At 42.5% G+C, this 24,651-nt stretch overlaps 1 protein-coding gene across 5 annotated transcripts in view; it reads right to left on the minus strand.

The window, feature by feature from the left end:
• Positions 1-24,651, minus strand: part of FBN1 (fibrillin 1) — a 210,942-nt gene that overhangs the window by 59,111 nt on the left and 127,180 nt on the right. For 4 of the 5 annotated variants that reach the window (XM_081838597.1, XM_081838595.1, XM_081838596.1 and 1 more), the window contains 9 exons: positions 24,480-24,605; positions 22,772-22,999; positions 21,042-21,167; positions 20,662-20,790; positions 18,822-18,947; positions 16,120-16,245; positions 14,490-14,612; positions 11,244-11,369; positions 8,974-9,099 (listed from right to left, as the gene is read on the minus strand). In XM_081838597.1, coding sequence (XP_081694723.1) covers positions 8,974-9,099; positions 11,244-11,369; positions 14,490-14,612; positions 16,120-16,245; positions 18,822-18,947; positions 20,662-20,790; positions 21,042-21,167; positions 22,772-22,999; positions 24,480-24,605 — 1,236 coding nt within the window. Of the gene's footprint in view, positions 1-5,712; positions 7,727-8,973; positions 9,100-11,243; positions 11,370-14,489; positions 14,613-16,119; positions 16,246-18,821; positions 18,948-20,661; positions 20,791-21,041; positions 21,168-22,771; positions 23,000-24,479; positions 24,606-24,651 lie in introns of those variants that run through there. The other variant, XM_081838599.1, reaches the window with a different exon arrangement.

A 24,651-nucleotide genomic window follows, 5' to 3' on the forward strand; every position in this document is an offset into this window, starting at 1 on the left:
CGTTTACCTTCCCTCTGGAGTGGTACCCATTTATCTACTTGCACTTTGACGTGCTTTTGAACTGCTAGGTTGGCAGGAGCAGGGACCAAGAAACGGGAGCTCACCCTGTCACGGGGATTCGAACCGCTGACCTTCCGATCAGCAAGCCCAAGAGGCTCAGTGGTCTTAGACCACAGCGCCACCATATTTTCAACAGGTGGAAAGATTCTGCAGAGAGCACCACCTTGGCAATGCATTGTTTAATTATGCATAGGTGATTGAATCTGATTTTGATTGCTTACATGACTTCCTTATAGTTTCATTTTAAAGCCAGCTTTCATACTACCAGATGACTGCAATAACAGAAGACAGTGAGAATTCACGAATTTGATTTCTGTAACTTCTAATGCTAGGAAAGATGATCCACACTTCCCAGGCTAACATGCAGATCCAAATGCATTCATTTTTCAGATTTTGTACTTTTCTGAAGTTTGCAACGTAAGTTATTGGCTCAAAAATATACCCCAAAATGCTGAAATGCACTATAAAATGTGTTTAGAAATTTGTACAATGAGATAAAATAAGTATTTAAATACATATTTCAAGATAAAATATTTATTTGAATATGAATTTTTGTACAGGTTAAAAAAATATATTACACATTAATCTGGTAACTGGATGAAACTGACTTGCACTGTTGGCATAGACCAGGAACAGGCTGGCTGCCTGTTAGTCCTACTAGCAAGTGGACCCATTTAAATTAAATGCCATGGCTAATTTCAGTGGGTCTACTCTGAGTGGGGTATAGCTGGATGCAACTTCTTATTCCTTTCTTTCTTTAATAAATAGTCACCCAAAAAGTGGTCAGGGCGGGAGGAGACAGGTGACAAAGTAACTGTTTTTGGGAAGGCATTTCACATCCCTCAAAAGCAATCATTTTGTGCCCTGAACTAAAGCAGAGACATCACCTTGCCAACAAAGGTCCATATAGTTAAAGCTATGGTTTTCCCAGTAGTGATGTATGGAAGTGAGAGCTGGACCATAAAGAAGGCTGATCGCCAAAGAATTGATGCTTTTGAATTATGGCGCTGGAAGAGACTCTTGAGAGTCCCATGGACTGCAAGAAGATCAAACCTGTCCATTCTGAAGGAAATCAGCCCTGAGTGCTCACTGGAAGGACCGATCGTGAAGCTGAGGCTCCAATACTTTGGCCACCTCATGAGAAGAGAAGACTCCCTGGAAAAGACCCTGATGCTGGGAAAGATTGAGGGCACAAGGAGAAGGGGACAACAGAGAATAAGATGGCTGGACAGTGTTCTCGAAGCTACCAACATGAGTTTGACCAAGCTGCGGGAGGCAGTGGAAGACAGGAGTGCCTGGTGTGCTCTGGTCTATGGGGTCACAAAGAGTCGTACACGACTAAACAACTAAACAACAACAACAAAAGTTTCAGTCAGAGGAAAGGAGGAGCCTTAACACAGTGGTTTTCAAACTGTGTTGGTTTGGTCCCCTGATTATGAAACCAAAATAAAATTATCTTCCAGTTTTCCAGTAATACAAAGAGACCGGGCTCTGTTGCCCTATCAAGTCTCTTACGATTCCTGCAGGACCACTGTGAAGCAGGCTGCTACTCAGCATGACTAAAGATACCCAACACAGCCTCTAAAAATGAAGAGCAAAATATTCATTGACTTTACTAAAAGTAAGAGCACAGTGTCAAGACTGTATAAACATTTTCTCTATCTATGCCCCCCTCCAGATCTTGTTTCCTTGCAAAGTTTCCCTTTGAGCGTAAAACTGTGGCAGGCCAATAAAAACAAACATTCTGGCCCAAGGATGACCCTACATCCTCAGCCCGCCCCACTGCTTCTTCCTCCTAGAGCACATGTCTTCTTATCTTAGTAAGGAACGTCAATTAACGTGATGTGAGGGCTCTGCTTTATTTTCCAGGCCAGTTTGCGTCACACACATAGGAAGCAAAGTTGCCTCGAATGATTTGTTGCTAGCACAAAACACAGTAGATTTCCATCTAAGAAAGTCTGCGGCAGCCTGCACTGCTCTCAATGAACAGTTGAGTGTGGGGCAAGCCAATGTTTTTTGAATATTGTATTCTGTCCAAGTCTATACAAAGTAAAAGAAAAAACAAGGCTGTAATAAAGGGCCGCAACACACCAAGAGGCCATGTGAACCGGTCCCAAGACTCCAGCGTTTGAGAGCAAGCACAGAAAAACAACCCCATCCCAGCTCTCACACTGAACTTATACTGTCCCACTGAACTAAAACAGAACATAAATTGCTCTGCCACCAGCCCAGCAGCAGCTATCAACTTGGCCTCTCTACAAGAGTCATATTGTTGTGAGCCACCCTGAGAATATTTGTGTTGAAGGAAGGCATGCAGATAAATAAAACGTACACAGTGGAAACAGTGGTGCATATGACATCAATTAAAGCAATGTACATAATGCAAACTAATGCATTGTTTGAAGTGAAAGGGACTTTAAAGATAAAGGTAAACGGATCCCTGACCATTAGGTCCAGTCGTGGCCGACTCTGGGGTTGCGACGCTCATCTCGCTTTATTGGCCAAGGGAGCAGGCGTACAGCTTCCGGGTCATGTGGCCAGCATAACTAAGCCGCTTCTGGCGAACCAGAGCAGCGCACGGAAACGCCGTTTACCTTCCCACTGGAGTGGTACCTATTTATCTACTTGCACTTTGACGTGCTTTCGAACTGCTAGGTGGGCAGGAGCAGGGACCGAGCAACGGGAGCTCACCCCATCGCGGGGATTCGTACCGCCAACCTTCTGATCGGCAAGCCCTAGGCTCTGTGGTTTAACCCACAGCGCCACCCACGTCCCAAAAGGGACCTTACACTGGCCCATATCCTAAGTCCTCACCCGCTCTGTGACTTCTAGGTCATATTCCTGCCACTATGTGGATGTCCTGAGAGCTGCTCCCAACCTTCTACAGATGCAACAAGAGAGAAAGTGGATATCAACTTTCCTCTCCATTTCTCCCCAGCCCTGGGTCTTGGGCAAAGTAGCGGCTGGTGGGGCTGTACAGGCAGAGTTGTTCATCTGGCTCCCAATGCCATGTGTCACTGCTGAGGAGGGGCGAAGTAGCAAGGGCTTCAGTGCGAGCACAGTGGCAAGACCAATGGACTGGCTCCACTGCTATGCCTACACCATGTCAAGCTCCACCGCTGTGCCCCCCTCCATCATGCAGCAACATGCATCGTTGGGGAGCCAGGTAGGCAACATGGCTCCACCCACCGCTACTGGGAAGATGCATCTTCGTAAGGTTGCGCATTTTGTCCCCACGTCAACTCTTGTTTCCCACTTGACCTAGGATGAAACGTCGCATGATGTGCAGTTTCTCTCTCTCTCCAGGTTTAGTTTTTAAAATATGCACTTTAAAAACAAGCAGATGTATTTCTCAAGTGCTAGAGAGGTGACAGGGTGCGGGTATGGGCTTTTCTCCTGCTCACAGAAGCACGTGAGCGGCTTCAAACAGGGCTTTTGAGAAGCGCTTCAAGGCAGCTTCAGTGGCCCCATTTCAGCTGAAACAGGATTGTGGGGGGCACATTAAAGTGCTTCTCAAAAGGGCTGTGTGAAGCATCCACCCCTTCTTTAAATGACGGGGGAGAGGGATGCTTCAATAAATGTTTAAGAAGCACTTTAAGACAGCTCCTGCTCATCCTGTTTCAGCTGAAACAGGATCACAGGAACTGCTATTAAACTGCCTCTGAAAAGTGCTGTTTGCCTTGTCAGTTTTGTCAGCTGATGGGCATGCTTGGAGGAAATGACCTCACGGGCCAAATTGGACCCCCCTGGTAGGCCAAGATTGGTCTGCAGGCCAAAGGTTCCACATAGAGGAACATGCTAGCAATATATATTGCAATGCTTCTAATGACTAATTAGGCTACATAGGTTATGGTCCATCCAAAAGCTACAACCTCCTGATATGCCCCACAGAGGAACTTACGGTCTTCAAATAAAAACATCTTGAAGGTCCCAGGCCACAGAGAGGTTAGGCTGGCCTCAACTAGAGCCAGGGCTTTTTCGGCTGCGGCTCCAACCTGGTGGAATGCTCTGTCACAAGAGACCAGGGCCCTGCAGGACTTGACATCTTTCCGCAGGGCCTGCAAGACAGAGCTGTTCCGCCAGGCCTTTGGTCAGGGCGCAGCCTGACTCCCTCCTTTGGCAATCTTTACAAAACTTTAGTTTATGGTTGCCATCAATTTTGATTTTAATTAATTTTTATAATGTTTTTATAATGTTGTACTACTTTAGTGTTGTTAGCCGCCCTGAGCCCGGTTTCGGCTGGGGAGGGCGGGATATAAATAAAATTTATTATTATTATTATTATTATTATTATTATTATTATTATTACTGTGATGGGAGGTATGCTTTAAACTAATATTGTTTCCTATGATTTCTTTTGCAGTGGCACTGCACTTATTCCCCAAAGAAAAGCTAAAATAGATATGATAGTTCCAGGGCATGTGCAGAGTTTAGATGGACCAAGCTCCTTGGTGACAGGCATTGCAGGGACTGTTTTGTCATTTGCTAGTGGAGGATTTGATAAATACATTGAGCATCAGATGTACTAAATACAAGAAATGTGAAGCTTTGATGAAGTATAGGAAGTTGGAATTAGGGCTGGGTTTTATAAAGTAGTTTCTGACTCCCTGCTTCCAAACACTTTCTGTGCTGTATTCCTCATTCAAGCAAGATATAGCTGGACGTATATCAAGCAAGACGTAGCTCAGCTGACTCAATTCACTTTCATTTTCTGATAATTAAAAATGATGGCATGAATCCCACCCAGATTTCTGTCACAGGTAATATATATCTTTGCATATAACCAAATATTTCTATGAACTCTGCCCACATTCTTACTAAGAACTGAAGTGAAAACAGATTAACATCTGTATAGAATGGGACTGCATGTCAGTGGGTGGATTGCAAACAAAGTTAAATGATTGGGGGTGAAGGGGGAAAACATGTTTACTTGTTAAAATGGAAACAATCAGTCATGACTAAAGAGATGAAATATGTAGATGCAACTGTAATAGAACTCAGAGGACATTATGTGGCTGTTCTCATGAACAAAGAGACTACTCTTGAAAGTTGTATTCACATTTTTGCAATTCTCAAAAAAAAATATGTGTTGGTGTCTTTGGCATGTCAACAGAAAGAAGAGAATTCGTCCTCCATTGTCAAGCTGTTCAACCCAAATGCACACATTTTTAATGCTGTCACCAAATGCTGTGTCACTGGGGGGGGAGGAGGTCTCCTGTCTGGGAATAGGAAACAAAGCACTTGGCTCCAGGTCTGAGCAATAAAATAGGCTACAGACATTTTTAACAAAGGAATTTGGACAGTTGGGACAAAAGGAGGACCCCTGCTCCTCTTCCACGGGCAGCTGCAAATACTGTTTTCACATTCGAGTGAGCAGTAAAAGGAACACATACTTCACACTGGCTGCCAGAGTGCTAAACTTATGATAAACACAATACACAAATGTTCGGGGGACACATTCTCACAACTGAGACCACCCCATTTGTCCTACCCCTTTGAATTTCATTACACTACTGCTGCAAGCTCCCCCTTGCATTGCAGCTGGCTACACATGCACTCTATTCATTGCTTTTTATTTTTATTATTTATTTATTTATTTATTTATTTATTTATTCTTTTCAAGTTTATACATTTCACTAACTTTACATTCATTTTGACATTTCCAAACTTGACTTCCATCCCCTTCTTTCTGCGGTTCCTTAAATTTTGTTTTTATTATCTTCTGCATATCCAAACTAACTGAATTTGTTCATTTATTCATCTTCAAATATACGTGTACTCTTATAAAACTGCAGGTTGTTACAATACTCCTGCCAATGTTTTTATATAATTTATCTGTAAATATTCAATAAACTGTTTGCATTCTTTTATTTTAAAAAAGTTATCTTGATTTCTTATTCTTCCGGTAAGTTTCGCCCAGCACTGTATTCATTGCTGGTCCTTCCTTGGGTTCCTAGAATCTGCTGCCGTTTTTCTGAACCCTCCTTGTATCAACAGACACTCTCTTCTTCCTGTATCTTGCTGCTCATAAGCAGCAGAAGCGAGTGCACCATGGCAGTAGGAGGAGGAATGCAGAGAGGCAATGCCACCAGAATCTTCAGCTGAAGCAACCCAAGGTTGCAAGTTCCCATCCCGCGGAGGGAAATACTCCCCCATGGCAAAACATTCCTACCCCTGGAAAGCTAACATACAGAAAGGCTCCTTGCATACTATTCTCCCCAACATGCTAATTTTTCTACGGCAGTGTTAACACATCACAGTAAACCATAGCTAAGATTTGTTCTTTGCTTAGCGTCGTTTGTTCAGAGCAAAATGAACCACAAAATCCCTGGTTTGGACGCAACACTAAAGCCCCATCAGCACTAAACATTTAGAGCACTATGGCGCCACTGTAAACACTCATGGCTTCCCTCAAAGAATTCTTGGAACTGCAATTTGTTACGGATGCTGAAAGTTGTTAGGAGACCTACAATCCTCAGAGTGGGAACTGCAGCTCTGTGAAGGCATGATAGGGGTCTCCTGGTAATTCTCATGATTGTTTGAAGTGGTATGGTACTGCTTTCAAAGCATAGTGCAGATGGCTCCTAAGCTGGAGGTCATCGCTTTTTGCTCCTGCTGGCGAGAGACTAGGAGCAAAGTGTGATAAATCTCAGTGTTCACTGCAAACTATGCTTACCCATGAAGTGGGCTTTTGTGTATGAAGCTTTCTCTGGAGGGTGGGGTAGATTTGAATGTGGGATTCCCACATCTATACTAAGAAGTGGTACTAACCCCAAATGACTTTTTAAAATCTGTATCTCTATCTACAGCAGGCATCCCCAACCTTGGGCCACCCAGATGTTTTGGACTACAATTCTCATCATCCCTCACCACTGGTCCTGTTAGCTAGGGATCATGGGAGTTGTAGGCCAAAACATCTGGAGGGCTGCAGGTTGGGGGTGCCTGATCTACAGAATGCTGGAAGGTTGGTCCAAGAGGGAAAAAGCAATTATTGCTTAGATCCACATTCATGTATGCATATTCATGGCAGAAGACAGCTGTTACTAATGAACAGGGATACATGATGTTCCCACACTGCTCTCACCTAGAATCGTTTTCAAATATTTTTGATGTCTGTTTTACAACATTAATTTCGGTTTCCTAGCAGAAGTGACTTATTGGCTGATGTATCTGTCCCACTCTGAGACGGCAAGAGTAGTGTTTGTTCTAAACCTGCATTAAAAAAATTAAATTAACCATATGCTTGTGTTTATATTTTAGGCAACGGCTATGATTTGGAACCCCACTGCTCAAATACCAACATCCTGTGTTATTAATGCAACTGGCCTCTGAGCTTGTAAGTTTGAACTTCAGTGCTTTTGGCTGGTGAACGAAATGAAAATCATGTATGTTTTGGTTTTGCTGACATATCTTGGTATAATTCACTTAAAATCAAGAATCTGTACTGCTGACACTTTGAAAGCACAAGGAGAGAAAACTATTTAAGCACATACTATTCACCAAAACATTTGGAAAAGAGAGTCTGCTGTTTGCACACAAAGTGTAGACTTTCCAAATCCAATATGGTCTTGTTGACGTGGTCCTTGGTGGTCTTGTCACGATGCAGTGAATTACATGCTGTGTTAGTTGGTCCAGTCTTGCTCACAACATGGAACTTTGCCAATAACTTAGGTGGAATAAAACTTAGTATAAAAAGTTTTGCTGGAGTAAAGGTCAGTTCTCATGTTACATCTTCCAGACACAGGAGACATTCCTAAATCTGTATGCATAGTGACCTAGTTAGGCAAAACACAGCCCTGACTCAATGGCCCACTTCACATGTAACATTAAATCCCAGTTAAAAAGTCAGTAGTTTGGGAGAAGTGAAGCAGGGACTTTTGAGCATCGTGCACTTACAGACTGCTTGTTCAAATATATCCATAGTTAAATTTTAACTATGGTTTAACGTTACATGAACAGCAGGCTAATATATGAAATCCAGGATTACAAAATAGGCTTGGAGTTTTATGGGTTTCTTATGGCGCTTAATCTATTCACTGCAAAATCACCCACTGGTTCCAAGCCAAAGGCACCCAGGAGTTCTGGTGTGTACATGGTGGTCCTGTTTATCCATGAACACCTTTAGTCATGTTAACTACAGAGGAATTGAGTCATACCTGTGTGCTACCCATTCACACAGAGCACGTGGACAGATACAGGAGTGTTTCCTGCTTTTACAGATCTGCGACTTGAGAGCTCACCCTCAAAATCCGCAATCTGAGATGCCATTGAGCACAGGCAAACCTCAACAATTTTGATAGGAATTAAATGTAACTGGTTGAAGGATCATGGAAAACCCATAGTACTTCCTTTGCTGGACCACAAGCGTTTTAAATCAGTAGTCTTTAGAACGAGGGCCTACTGCTATCCCCAACCTAGAATGTGGGTTTTTTTAAAAAAAAATCATATAGGTCCATCCTTCTCCTTCCTTCAAAAATAATTAACCAGAAAAATAACAAAAAGAAAGTGTGCAGCCCACCCTAGAGCAAGCAATGATATACCAACTGAGTTTTTAAAATTTATTCTTAGCAATTATTTTGAAGATGAGAGAAGCAAAGCACTCTCCTTGTGCCAGATGGCAAAAAACAACTGGCAACTTTCAAATCACTCCACGGCTATAAAATTAACCACGGATGTATTATGAAAGTGGCCAGTTTGTTGAGTAACTGACCAGCTAAGCGCATGCCAGCAAAGCCCAGAAGATTGCTCATTATTTCTCTCTCACGTCAACTAATCTTAAATTTGTGCCCCAGAAAGAGGAATGGCATTCTGCTTTACCAAACAAATGGGCAACTATTCTGTTGACAAATATTTGTATATAGTTGTAAATGGGGAAAAAAACTATTTACATATAAGCATAAGACATATACATACCTGTGCAACCCGTTGTTCCTTTCTTGCCAGAATAACCCATATCACAGTGACAGATAAAGGAGCCTCTTGTATTCTCACAGCTTCCGCTCAGACAGATGTTCGGGTTCAGCTCACATTCATTAACATCTGTAGGGGGGAAGGGGTTATAGTTGTAAAAATCTTAAGAAACTGCTACTCACATTTCACTCTAGATACAAGTATTGTTATAAACTATTACAAAAAGGGAGGAAGTAGCTATGACATTTTTGGCAGGGGAATGATATGGTTTTGGAAACAGATCCATGCAGCGCTGTGAAAAGATTGGAACCAAAGGATAGTATTCAACTGACTTCCACACATCGCGGTGAGCCATTGAAATGAATGGCCATGACTGACTTAGGCCCATTAACGTCAATGGGTCTACCCTGAGTAAAAGTGAGTTGAAAACAACCCAAAGTCTTAAGCCATTTAGGAAGCTGAGGATAGTCTTGTTTCTAGCTCCTTGAAGGTAAACTCAAAAGAAGTAACCTGGAAGTTTTCTTCCTTAGAGTTGTGATGGGAACAGAAACAAGCCCTGGAAATCTTCAGAGAGATTTATCTACCTCAACCCTCTGATGACTGTCCCTATTCATTTGAATATGAGCATTCCCTTCTACTTCTCTCCCCCCCCCCCATTGGCTCCTAGTTTGTTATTTCCATTTTCATGAGCCCAGAATCTCTAAGAGTGAATATATCTGGCCTATGTTTTCTTATTATATTCTGAATGTTCCTCCACCAATGGTATTAAAAAGTGCAGTCACCTACCAAGGTCTTAATGTTCTCCACTATCTTCTTGTGTGGAACATTTCCCCCTCCTTAGGGTAATTTCAATCCTAAAAGGTCTGGAATCATTCTACTGGAATCCCAACCCTGTTTATAAAGGCTTCACTTCTGAAGATCTGCACTTCAACTGAGGCTTCCTTAGCCTGTTTCACATTAGACACTTTATCAAAATGCTCCAGAAGCTCACAGAAAGGATTTCCACTCTTGATAGGGATAACATGCACGAAACTTATAGCAAGTGTGCTAGTTCTGCCCCTCATCCCAGCCATCATCAGCTTCTGCCAACTCCAAGACAACTGTGTACAGCAGGGCTGCCTCCTATGCTCAGAGAAGCTCTCACACATTTTGGAACTCTGGAAAACCAAAGTTCCACACAAATGGAAGAATCCACAAGGATAGGAGACTCTGTCAGGAGCTCATCCTACATGAGTAGGACCCTGGTAGAGACACATGCCCGACTGGCATGTTCCCTCCCTCCTGGTCGATAGTTCGGGAGCTTCAAAAGCTTTATTCTGCCCGAACATCACAGCGACCGATGCCAATAGACATCGGCAACACTTAAGGATCCGCAGAGTCTTCGCATCTTGCGTGACAGACCTCAGGAACTCATCATTTTGGCTAATCTACTTTATTTACATATAAACACACATGGAGCACTGCAACATGGCTCCCTCTCTCTTTAGCATCAGACAGCAAAGAGAAAAAGAACAAAGGACAATAGTTCCACTTCACGGAACATAGTAACACAAATATCCTGTCTCCGTCACTTCCCACTTTGTGGAGTCAAAATATACACCATCATGTGACAGACAAAAATCCCATGACTGCAATCATGGAGCAGGAATTCTAACAGACTCCCCTGCTGCAAACAGTCACCCTGGAAGATGCAGAGGGCCAGAGCAATGTGGAAGTGTATGGGTGGAGAGAGTGCACTCACGAAATTACTCTTTGCTCCTCAAGTGTTTAGTTAAGGCCTGCTCAAAATGTCAGAATGGGGTTTGTGTGCCCTTTTCAGCAGATAATCTCAGAGAAAACAGAATACCATATTTTTCCATGTATGAGATGCCCCCATGTATAAGACAACCCCCAATTTGAAACTTAAAAAAATTTGGGGGAAATATAGTCTTATCCACACAAAAAATATGGTATGTTTTAAACATTTTCCTTTATTTATTTTTTAAACAACTAAACAGAAACATTTCTGTGTTCACCATCTTTGAAAAACAGGAGTCTTTCGAAGGCACTTTTATAAGGTTTCATCTGCAGCCAGCATCTTCCAAATGATGTGAAAATGACATTAAGCGATATTGATAAGTAGTGGCAAACAATTGACTGCAATCTATCATCCACATTAGTAACAATGATGAAGAGTTACTGCTTGCTTGCAAATTTAAAACAAACCACCATCTCCTTTATTTTCATCACAGGCAGGTTACAAACAGGATTAGGGTAACATATTTTTTACTTGCCTAAACAAGACTTCATGTCATCGGATGTCATGAATCCATCATAGCAAAGACACCTGTATTCTCCGGGTATGTTAGTACACTGGCCCCCATCACAGATGTTATGATTGTCTTCACACTCATCAATATCTGTAAGAGAAAATGACAAATTCTTAAGCAGTTGACACCCAAATCTATCCTTTCTGTCTTAGTTAAGTGATACTTATTTCTAGAAGCAAAAGTACAGAATTGCCACATTACATCTATTAAAGCTAAGGAAGTCCACATATAGATTTCTTTTGCAGAATAATCTTTTATTATAATATAATATTTTGCATCTGCTCTCTCTGCTGGAAAAAGCTTTGCAATATTTAGCATTTAAAATTTAACACTTATCCATACCCCTGTTTACTACCAGTGGCCAGGAAACTGATCTAAGATGCTGGAAATTCCTCTTTTCTTGCAGTTACCAAGCTGTTTAAACTTATTGGGTGATATCCAATGTCAGCCATACTCAGAGTAGATCCACTAAAAATCAATTTGTGTGATTTTAATGGGTCTACTCTGAGTATAACTTATTCTTTTAGGGGGGAAACCCTCTGTGTTGTATAATTGCAAACTTTTATAAGTTCTCATGATTTTTTTCCTTGACAATAGCGCCACATACTAGCTTAAGATCCAAAACTTTGCTTGGTTACTCAAAGGAAATGTTTGCAAAACAAAGAGCTGAGCTGAGAACCCCCTCTCTTCGGAGAGAAAGGGTGTAACTCACAAGGAGATGAGTCCATTGTGTATGTTAGGAATGATGCAGCTGCAGAAAACTTAACTCATTTTAACTACTGGGTCCAAGAGTTTTCGGACCATTATTCATTTTCTGCTCAGCCAACACAAAACAAACAGATACTGTTCTAACTGTTGTTTTTGTAAGGAGATGCAACCTGGAAGACATCTCTTGCTGGCTACTGCTTTTCTTATTAATCACATGACGCTATCACACTCATCAGCTGTTTGGAACTACATCCTTAGCTGAACTGGCACCCAAAAAAAAAACTTATTTGTAAGCCACATATAAATAATTTATTTCAAGCCTGTACATGGAAAATCTGCCCCACCTATTTCTTCCCCCTTGCACTTCACGGCCTTCAGACACTGCTGACTGCCAGGGGGGCGCCCTTCATCTCTGTACTGATGTATACATAACTGTCAAACTATAATAAAGGTAAAGGTAAAGGGACCCCTGAACATTAGGTCCAGTTGTGGCCGACTCTGGGGTTGCGGCGCTCATCTCGCTTTATTGGCCGAGGGAGCCGGCGTACAGCTTCCGGGTCATGTGGCCAGCATAACTAATCCGCTGCTGGCGAACCAGAGCAGTGCACGGAAACGCCATTTACCTTCCCGCAGGAGCGGTACCTATTTATCTACTTGCACTTTGACGTGCTTTCGAACTGCTAGGTTGGCAGGAGCAGGGACCGAGCAACAGGAGCTCACCCCGTCGCGGGGATTCGAACTGCTGACCTCCTGATCGGCAAGTCCTAGGCTCTGTGGTTTAACCCACAGCGCCACCCTGTGTCAAACTAGGATACCTCTGAGGAAATGGGATCTATTCCACAAAACCTTAAGCCATAATCAGTGGCTTTCTCAATAGGGGTACAAAGATTGTTGAAGCTTCCTCCCCGGATCAAAAAATAATTAAAAGCTAGCTATATTATAAATGCCATCATTTATTAGAGGTATTTATAATACAGCTAGCTTTTAATTAGAGGCATTTATAGCCCTTCAAGAGGTGTTGGGCACTGTATATGGTCTTTCTCTTTTTCTTCTCATAGCTACTCAGTGAGGTATGCAAGGAAGCATATCAGGTTTTCTTGGTCTGCGTCTAGCCACTGTTCCAAAGACGGCATGTTCCCTTTTCTCCTTTTCCCTCTGCCTTGCCTCTACCATACTGCCTCTCTTTTATTAAGGGACAGAAACATAATGCACAGAGAACCATGACTCTTTGACAGCCAGAAACCCAATCTTCAATAAGTGCTTGCGCCAGAAGAACTTGTGTTTAAACAAGCATTTCCCCACTGAAGGAAGCGGGCACCTTAAAATTAAAGCACTCTGGTAGAATATCTTTGTGCATCATGGTTTCCTGTTCCTAATACGTGGATGCTGTCACATCTGTGTAAAGAGGCCACTGCAAGAAGTTGGAAAATTGTACTTCAATACTGAATACAGATAACCTTTTAAAATAAGAAAGCTGTGTGTGCGGAGGATTATGGCCAACCCACATCCTTCCTGCAGAATCTTTGGCCTTCGAAGCAATACGCCTGTGCCCTTATTGCATAATTCCTGTGACTGTAATTTGTTTTAACTGTTTTAGTTCTGAATTTTAAATTGTGGTAACCCACCCTATGGCTAATACAACAACAAGAAGAAGTTCCTTGCTGAAGCAAAAGGCAGAGTTATTTAATTTGAAATTGTTGTAAGGTTTTGCACTCCACTTCCCTAACCTCCAAAGCGGCCTGGTGCAGCAATTTATTTATTTTTCATTTGCTTATAAAATTATTTGTATGCCACCTTTTTTGGGATGTAACCCATCCATGGCATCCCACAGAATAACAAGAACACAAAATTAAGATCAGCAGAGGGCGCCATCTTGGTACACCTCCCTCAGTTGGTGGGAGTGGCCCAGGAAAGGGCACTCTCTGTGGCAGCCCCAGAGTTGTGGAATTCCCTTCCCACAGAGATGTGTCTGGCATCTTCACTATATAGCTTTCAAAAAATGCTGAAGATGCACCTCTTTGCCCAGGCTTTGGACACCTGAGACGGGTGTTATCAGGACTCACCCTATTCTTGTGTATGTACTATGCTTTAACTGTTTTAAATTCTCAATTTTTAATTGTTGCAACATACCCCATGACTGCTGGTGAAGGGCAAGCGGTAATAATAAGAATAATGCAATGATCTGAAATAATCAGCATCTTAATAAAGTCTGCAGCATTAAGTTATTTAAACATCCTATTAAAACAGTTACAGAGACGACTAAGGCTATTAATCCTGCTACATGTGGCTCCCAAATCTGATAGTTAGGGCAGCAATCCATTGCATAAATGTGTGGAAATACCACTGATCTCGATGGAACTTCTAAATAAACATGCAAAGGATTGGGTTGCAAAAATGGCAATGACGAATACATAAAGTGAGAATAAGGCAACAGATACGGCCAAAGAACCAGAAGCAGCTTGGCAGTGGCTGTCAGAATAAATGTTCACAAATTGACTTTACCAGTGCAAGTTCTGTGGTCTGGCATTAGTGCATATCCTGGTCTGCAGCTACACTCATAGCTGCCTTCCGAATTTGTACAGAACGTGTCGCAGCCACCGTTCATAATGTCGCATTCGTTAATATCTAGAAAGAAAGAAAAGACAATGTAAAGCACAAAATATTTTTTATTCCTAAAAAATATTTAAAAAATACTGTGAGGCTGTGGAAGTTTGAAAGTTCTCAGTGTGTTTTTAAACTGACACTAAACTGATTAGTATTATCTTAGGACACTCCAAAGTTTTCATTCCAATATGTTGCAGGGGTGGGGGGGTGGGGAATATGTTCAGACAGGAAAATCAAATAGTGGAATGTCCAACTGTCGGGCTTAAATTATAAAAGGGGGAAACTGATTCCACACTTTGAATTGTATGTTGATGTAGGTTGCATCTCTGTAGATTTCCTGCCCCAAGGGGCTTACAACCTTGAAAGGGTGCGGGGGTGGCGGCATTGTGGAGCTTCACGCTCATTTTACATCTGAAGATATGATGGGCTAACTCACATGAATCTTGGGGTGGGGCAAGTTTAATTTTTCCAAGGAAGATTCAAAAAGACGATTGGTTGAAGTGGCCCACCCTCCAGTTCTATCTACCTCCTTCTGAAGCTGCTCAGTAATATAGTTTCTTGCTTGGGAGAATGGGAATTGCAGTTTTCTCTGAATACTGAACTTAAATTGGGAAGCAGAAGAAGTTACAAATCCCACGTTCCACAGCAGAAACCAATGCTCTTCAGCATTTTCTGGAATGTTCTTTTCCTCAGGAGCATCCCTGCCAAGTAAGGAGAGACTTGTCTATCTCCAGAAAGCCCTTCTTGCCACCAGTTATTAACTCTCCCTTGTCATAGGTAAGATGGGACTGGCAGGAGCAGCTGATTCTGAACCAGTTTTAAAGGGGCCTGGGCCCAACTTGGAATAGGGTGAAGCTTTTCAAACTAGGGGAGTTTGTGCTCTAAACTTCCAGAATTGTGTTCTCACGATATCGCAAATTGAAGGTGTTGCAGGAAACGCCCCCCCCCAAGCATTCAGTTTGTACAAACATGACACACATACACGCTCACACACGACATACGCGACGTTTCTGTTATAAATTCATAGTAAATCAACCGTACATCGGATTTACACTGGTCTACTTTTATTTTGCTCCATGAAGAAAAGACTATCAAAGTAGCACCTTAGAGACCAACTAAGTTTGTTCTTTGTATAAGCTATCGTGTGCATGCACATGAAAGCTTATACCAAGAACAAACTTAGTTGGTCTCTAAGGTGCTACTGGTGCTACTGGACTATAGATATAGATATAGATATAGATATAGATATAGATATAGATATAGATATAGATATAGATATAGATATAGATATAGATATAGATAGATATATCACTATTCTTAACTATGTTTTGTTGGCTGGTGCTCACAAATTTATTCCTTCTTGTAAGTTATAGTGTGTGCGCGCACACGCATGCGTGTGTACACATATACATACTGTTTGTAATACCAGTGATTTTTTTTTGTCAACACCACAAGAACACACACACACACACACACGCACACATATATAACACCTACTACTAACCCATGAGGAAAACAAAGCTCTTACCAACACAGAACAATTTGTCAGGCGTGGACTGATACCCAGGGTTGCAGGCACACTGGTATTTCCCAATGAGGTTGACACAATGCCCGTTTCTGCACAGATTTACACTAAGGTCGCATTCATTAATGTCTATTTGAAAAGGAAAAAAGAAAGGCAGACGTTTAAAGTTCCTATGAACGATCTTTGTCTTCTACCTGCCCCTCACCACCACCCCAGCTGAATAGTTCATATAATTTATTCCATTTGTATTCCAGTTTTTTCTTCCAAGAAGCTCAAGGTGGCATATACCGTGCTGCCCCTCCTCATTTAATCCCCGAGCAGTCCTGTGATGTAGCCCTGTGATGGGCAGTGACTGGCCCAAGGTCACCCAGCGAGCTTCATGGATGAGTGTGGATTTGAACCCTGGTCTCCCAGATTCTAGTCCAACACTCAAAACCACTACACCACACTGGCTCTCTATGTTGATGGTAGCACTGAGGACAAATATGAAGACCTGGTAACATAGTGAAAACAGAATATAAAGTTGAAGGAGAAAGGGCTGTGCACTGTGCCCTAGGTTATGAAATCTGCCCAAGCGCCAACAGCTGAGTTTTGGCTGCACAAGGCTAGATTCCTGCCAAGAATAGAAGAAGCTGCCAGGGATTTTAAGCCAAACTCCAGCCTGAGATCTACTCTCAGAAAGGTGAAAAGGAAAGAAGAACAGAAGAACTGCATTTCACCTGAATTTCAGCTTTGTTCATTTCCAGTTAAATGGAAGGATCCACTGCACATGGGTGGAAGTTAAACATGCACTATGGAAATTAATATAGATGAGTTTTAAACAACTCTGAAACTGGGGGAACCACAGAATCTGTAATCAAGTGGGGAGGGATCCTCTAGCTCAACTGAAACCAGGTTTTACTTCCTCACTAACTAGTTCCACTAGTGGTTAACATAAGCTTTGCCATCTGAAACATCACAACAAAACCTTAATTTTGTAACGGGGGCGGGGGAGAATCCAACTAAACTTTCATTTACAGACAGGGGCTTAAAGCAAGAGATGAAAGATTTCAGTTTTAACAGCACTGAGCCCCAGAGTTGCGTGGGTGGATTGCCCAGGTTTCTATGCTCAAAGAAAGCTAGTTTGTCAGGGAATGGGTTCGGACCCAGACTTTGCCCAAACACTTAGGATTCTTTAATATGAGAGCAGTGTTTTGTTTTGTTTTGTTTTTTAAATAACAGGGGAAGGATTCAAACATACTGGAGCCTTATACCAAGTCAGAACTTTGGTCCATGTAGCTCAGAACTGTCTAAACTGACTGGCAGCAACTGTCCATGGTTTCAGGCAAGGGACATTCTCAACCACACCTGGAGGTGATGGGCAGTGAACATTGAACCTTTGAGCAGTGGTCCCTTTTATTATTATTAGTAGTAGTAGTAGTAACAGTAGTATTTTGATCCTATATTTGCAGTCTGAGCTGCAAGAGGAAAAAGCTGCAGCACATTAATTCTGCTGAGCATGTAGTTTAGCTCTTCCTGGCAACAGGTTTCAGAAACAAAGCACCAATGGGCAAGGATCTTGCTCCCAATGAGATGATCATTCAAACCAGGAAAACATAACTAACAGATACAGGAGTGACTCTGGATCAGGGAACAGTCCACACAGCCCTAGGTCTTTGGGTCACTCATGGTGATGAGTTGTAATGCTCAAACTGTTCTGTAGATGGCTTGTGACAGAAAGTATTTGATTGATCTGCTAACTCTAGGGGTTGTAGGCAATGCTGACCCTACTAGACTCATTGGAATTAATGGGCATTACTAAGGTCCATTAATTTCAATGGGTCTGCTCTGAGAAGGACTAGCATTGGATACAATCCTAAGTCTGGCGTGTACCATGCTGAGCTTTAGAAAGAAGCAGACAGGCAAGCAGTTTCAGGCTGTAGTTTGTGGCACCCTTGCCAAGGCACTCTGACTACAATCCTGTTCCACCAGTAACGTAACTACAGTGAGATGGTAGGGATATCTGTCCTGGGCATACCCCCCAAAGAGGTGCAAAAATGGCTTTCGAAAGACAACTGTTACAATTATGTATTGTCATCTTATGCAGTAGGCCACGCCAAGCAGCACTGTATGTTTTCTCATTGGCCCTGAGTCTGCAGCCTAACACGGTAAATCATATTCAATCAATAAGAACTGGACACTGATGCTGAACTGCATCAGTATTTTGCACAGGAATTTCTGCCATATGGGGGATAATAAAACTGATTTACTTTACAAGTTGCTGAATGGATTACGATCAAGTAATACAAGCGGAAACATTTGAACACTTGAAACCACCGTACAAATGTTAAGTGTTATTATTAATAACTACAACTACAACAACAACAACAATTTTAATAAACACAAGTGGGCTGCTTGAACAGCAATGCCCATAGAGAATCCGTATCACTCTTTTCTTAAATCTAGCTCCATTCTTAACTCATCCCTGTACCATTTCCAGGAATGGGATGGAGAAAGGGGCCTAAATTTGAGGAGCCTTTCCTCTGTATGTGTAATAATGGGTCTGTTGAGAGGCACAATGATATCAGATCAGACACTGTGCAGATCTAATGCCAGCTGGATAATGGCACTCCCACAGAGCAGGAACAAAGGTGTGAAAATGTAAAAATAAATAAATCTGGGAACTGCAGTGAACTTTCATGCAAGGGCTATTCCCCCCACCTTACCTATGCAGGCAGAGATGTTCTGAGCCAACTGATGACCTGGAGGACAATCACATTTGAAGCTTCCTTCGGTGTTTATGCAAACACCGCCTCTGCATAACAGAGGATTCCTCTCACATTCATCGATGTCTGAGAAAGCAGAACAAAAATGGGGGAAAGAATGCATGTTAGAGCCGAAAGTTTTCAGCATACCAGAGAGACTGAAGTAGTGGCGCTAATCCAAGAGTTTGCTTGGCCTTTGGAACTCCTCATGAAAACCCATGCATCTCCTCCCCACATGTCCCTTCCTCTCCTGCCAGTAACTGTTCTAACCATCTTCCAGCTGCTGTTTCCTTCTCTCTCCATGCCACATGAGACACTGTCTCTTCCCAAATACCTCAGCCCAACTCCCACAGAGATCACTCATGACTGGGATTCCTCCCCTGCCTAGTGGGTGGTTTCTTCATTTCCCTCTTGTCTGCTTCTCTGCTTTCTGCTGAACATTTCTCTGTTCGCTCAAAGGAGATGTCTTGCCCAGCCCAATCTGTTGACTTGGCCAACATGCTGCAGTCAGCTCTGATCTGAACCACAGCAGTAGAGAAAGACCAGATAGTTGAGTTTCTGGTAGGAATCTGGGCAAGTATCTAGGATTTTGAGTGTGTGATATCTCCATCAATCTTGTCTATCTATATACAAAGGCAAGGAAAAGGGAAATGATCACACATTATACACCGTCTGTATAGAAAATATTTCTGTGTATAAAATCCACAATGAGCAGATGTCCCAACGGGTAGTGAAAACACACAAAAAGCCTGAGGAGTTGTGTGTCTGTGGGTGTGCGTGACAGAGTGGGGTGATTCAAATTATTTTCAGAAATGTATGCACTTGTTTTAAGAGTAATAATCACAGCAGGACCTATCTTTCCTTTGACTTTGGCTGGCATTCTGGATAGCTTTTATGTGGGAGAGACAGGTTAGATCTTCAACCGTGAGTCAGCCATTGGGTGACAACTCTCAGAGTAATCTACCTCCCAGGTTTTCCCAAAAAAATATGAATATGAAAATGAATGGATGTGCATGGTGTCACTCAGTGTAGGAAACACTTCAGAAATGTAAAGAGAGCAATATTATTTTGATGAGAGAGAACAAAGACATTGTGTCTTATTTAAAGCCTGGAGTGATAGTGAACTCTGTTGCCAGACATACATTTTACACCTATAATACCTTCAGAAACTATCATAGCTCAAGGTGATATCATGTAGTATTATAAAATCTGTTACTAATCAGAGCTAATCACAATGTGGGGGGAAGGGAGAGATAATGCTGAAATATTGAGGATGAGCTAAAAGAAACCCTAGACTTTGTGAGTTGGCATTATTAAAAGCCATCAGTTTCATATTGGGAGTGAAACCAAAGCTCCCACTTATGGACCAGCCTTTGATCCAAGCAAAATAACAATGCTTGCTTTTCATTATTTTAAAATGAAAAGTCCCGAGCACAAAACCCTACGAATCCATATTGTGCTGGGATAACAATCTTTGGAGTGGATTCAGAATAAGAACTAGCGTCTTTTTAACCACACTCTATTCCCCAACCCAACTTTTGAACTTTGGTGGTTCAAGAAAAACTCCCAAGATCCAACTGAGCTGGCTATTTTGCAAATCCAAACCAGCCTGAATTCCCCCATTAAATTTAGGAAACAAAGACTTTGGATGCCTAAAGTGACACTTCTTCCCCACACCCTGCTTTTTCACAACTGTTCCAAAAAAAATGGAGTCCAGATGCAAACCAGCAGTTACTGGAACAACAATGACCTCATAAGGTTTGGTGAGCGCCCCAATGCAAATATGCCTTGAGTAACATACCCATGCAGTTTTTCATCATCATAAATCCACTTTCATAGCCTTCAAAGCATTCACAGTGGAAATCTCCAGGGGTGTTGACACAGAGTCCTTGGCCACACAAATCAGGGGAGATGCGGCATTCATCAATATCTGCCATTTCAAACAAAACCAAGTTATTTCAAAAGCAAACATATGCTGTATTGCAGTTTTAGAAATGAATTTTAATGGTCAACAAATATTTTATTTTGATTGTATTTAACAAAATGTGCATATTGCTTGCTTGTAATAAAACCTCTAAAATGCACTGAAATCAATAAAACACATATTTTGGATGTGCAAGTTGCAATATTACATTTACATTTTCGGCCACTACTGGACACAATGAAAACTAAGGAATTTACCTGTACAGTTCCTCTCTTCAGAATCAAGTGCAAATCCACTGTCACATTTACAACGGAAACTGCCAATGGTGTTTCTGCATTTTCCATAGGTGCAAAGGCTTGGAATCATTTTGCATTCATTGATATCTAAGACAGAGACATAGCCATTGTTAAAAGCAGTAGTTAAATCTAGTTAATTCTCATTTCATGAGAATGGCATCAGTGAAGCCCAGGTATAAATGACCAGGTTCAAAGTCTTTTAACAGATGCAGTTCACTGAATGCAACGCCCACATCTGAGTGTTCAAATTACAGCAGTGGTTCACACTCCTGTAACACTTCTGTACATATGAAACTGAACTCCCATTCATTTGATGCTACTCTTACAAAGCGTATTACATTTTCTTTATTTCTTCCATGTCTGTGGTAGAAATGGGTTTTATGCTCTGTACCTCTGATCACTAGCAGTGATGCCTGACTAGATTCTCTGCAATTAGCACACCTCTTATTGAGTTTTATTTTAATCTATGACCATGAGGGCTAGACACATAGACGGTCACCCAAAACACAATTTCCTAGGTAGCAGATCTCACTGAATACAATGGGACTTCTGACTAAATATTCACTGGATTGTACTAGCAGCGACCTTCCCCCCTCTTTTTGCCTCATATCTAACATCCCTTCAGGTCATATCCAGCACCTCTTCTAGGAATTCTTCTTGAATGATTTTGCTAATTCAATTAATTCAGTGAGGAAAGTTAATATCCACGGTGGTCACAATTACTGGTTCTTTAAAGCATTTATTAGCAGCTAAAGAATTCTAATAACATTCCATCTTTACAAAAGAGTGCATTAACACTCATTCCAGATCAACACTCCTCTTTCAGGCCACAGGGAAGCCATTATTCACAGACCCCTCATCCTTCACCCTGATTATTCCTAATTCTCTTCCAGCTCCCTGACATGCTGAGCTCTACAAATACAGGTCCAGGAGGACCACAAGCAAAACCACTGCAACAAGCAAGAATACGCGTGCTTCCCTTAAAGGTAAAGGGACCCCTGGCCATTAGGTTCAGTTGTGACCAACTCTGGGGTTGCGGTGCTCATCTCGCTTTATTGGCTGAGAGAGCCAGCATACGGCTTCCGGGTCATGTGGCCAGCATGACTAAGCCGCTTCTGGCGAACCAGAGTAGCACACGGAAACGCCGTTTACCTTCCCGCTGGAGCGGTACCTATTTATCTACTTGCACTTTGACGTGCTTTTGAACTGCTTGGTTGGCAGGAGCAGGGACCGAGCAATGGGAGCTCACCCTGTCGTGGGGATTCGAACCGCCGACCTTCCGATCGGCAAGTCCTAGGCTCAGTGGTTTAACCCACAGCGCCACCCGCGTCCCTTGTGCTTCCCTTACTTCTGTGGAAATTATGGGGTTGTAAAGGAAAGCCAGTATCTGTCCTTGGTGTTTCTTCCCATGCCCAGCTACTCTATACACAAGGAAGGCAGGCAGAAGCAGCAGCAATACACACAAAGGTACAATAGCCACTGTGCCATGGTCATGTTGCTCAAGGAACACTACCCCCGGTAGTGTTACATCTGTGTTGCAACTCTCGGGCGATAAGCACGTGGTCTGGAACTTCACCAAACCCCAATTCCTGCCCATGTTGTGTGAGTTTACTCTGAGAAAGGAAAGAAGGAGTAACTAAATAAATCAGTTCCTCGGAACATTTTCCAGTACCATCGGTGGCTTTGCATACCTTTGAAAAATGGCTTTCCGTTTATAATCTCTCCTCTGGTAGAAAACCCAGGTCCTCTTGGGCAAAGGACTTCATATTCAGGCGTTCCCTTCTCAGGGCATTCATCACATTCGGGGCCCCAGGCTGCACCAACAGAACAGCAGCAGGCATCCTGGCGATGCCGCCCTCCTATTGGTTTTCTGCAGTCTTCGTCATCGTGATCCAAGTAGCACAACTCCAAGCGGATATCTGTTGAGGGTGGTTTTTTAAAAAAAAGCCATCAATAGATGGAAAATAAGCAGTTGCAGCATCAGCGCAGCAGAGCTCAACCACTAAGGAAATGTTACAACACAGAAACCCAGCCTAATACTCAGTGTCATATGGAGAGAGAAACAGGGAGTCCATATAAGGCAGACTGTCCTGGAGGGGTGTCTCCATTTTCCTTCCACCATGGGATCCCTCTTCATAGAGGCTGAACCACACAGTGATACAAGTATGTCACCCTTTCAGCATGACAGTCTTCCCTTTGTAGTATTTTCCTTTTCTCATGAGAGGAAATAGCTGCCATCGACCGTACTGAAAAAGCAAATGGGTGCACTCAACAGCAGCCATGGCTGTACCCAGTGTTCTGTGTCTACAAGTGGTTGGGTTCTCATGCAAGTGGAAGGGTGCATATTAATGTTGCACAACAGACGGATCCAATACAACAGTTGCCCCATTGCGCAATGGATTGTGTCATCTATTATACAACAGAGTAACCAGCAGAACAATCCCACCACTAAGTGACTTTAACACTGGATACAACCCACAAAGCCTGCCTTCTACCCCAATGGAACCCAGTTTCCTAAGGCTGAGTGGGGTTTCCCTTTCATCTTTCCCTTCCAAAATCTTCGCCTGGTGGGCAATGGGTCCCCGGGGAGGCAAGTATCACATTCCAAGAACTCTCGGGATGCACTGCTAGGCGTGTTCAAAATGATCACGTGGCTTCATAGCACCCAGCAGTCAAGGGGTCCCCTAGAAGGCCAGCATGTCATTCAAGATTTGACATCTTTCCACAGGGCCTGCAAGACGGAGCTGTTCTGCCCAGCCTTTGGGCTAGACTAAGTCTAATCCCCCCCCCATTTATTTATTTATTTATTTTTATTTTGATGGAACCCCTTATATGGGATTTGTATATAAATTTTCCCTCGGCTCTTTTTGCTGACCCATGTAGGACCAGCATGGATAGTTGGCCCCAGTGAATATTTGACATTTTCTCCCCTCATGGCTTTGATCTATAGGCTACCACTAAAATGAGGCTGCATTTTAAGCTGCATTTTAAACTGTATTCTAATTTATATTTTAATCAACCATTTTTGTTTATAATGTTTTTACTGTATTGATATTCAGTGTTAGCCGCCCTGAGCCCGGTCTTGGACGGGGATGGCGGGGTATTATTGTTGTTGTTGTTGTTGTTGACACATTCAAGCCATTAAAAAGCCATTGAGGGCTCAAAGCAGGGCAGATGGGGGGAGTGGAGGGCCACATTTGGCCCCAGGTGTGCGGGTCCCCACCCATTGGTCTTTTCCTTATATCTGTGATTACAAAATAATTGTCCCAGGGGAGTATTCTCTGGTTTGCAGAAGAGAATGAATATGTCCCTGCTCAAGCTGAAATCCTGACTAAGCTTTGGAGCTCAGGGTTTCATTCACAGCCTACTAGATTGGATTAAAGGTCCTCTCATGCTTACCAATACATCTCCGTCCAGTTGCATCCAGAGTCATACCACTGGGACATTGGCAGACAAAGGATCCCATAGTATTTTCACACCGTCCATTTGTGCACACTCCAAGGAACACTTCACACTCATTGATATCTATTTAAACAAAAAGCCGGAAACGCATGCTTTAAAAATGTCTACA

The sequence above is a fragment of the Podarcis erhardii genome (assembly GCF_964252035.2).
Source record: "Podarcis erhardii genome assembly, chromosome: 14".
NCBI lineage: Eukaryota > Metazoa > Chordata > Lepidosauria > Squamata > Lacertidae > Podarcis > Podarcis erhardii.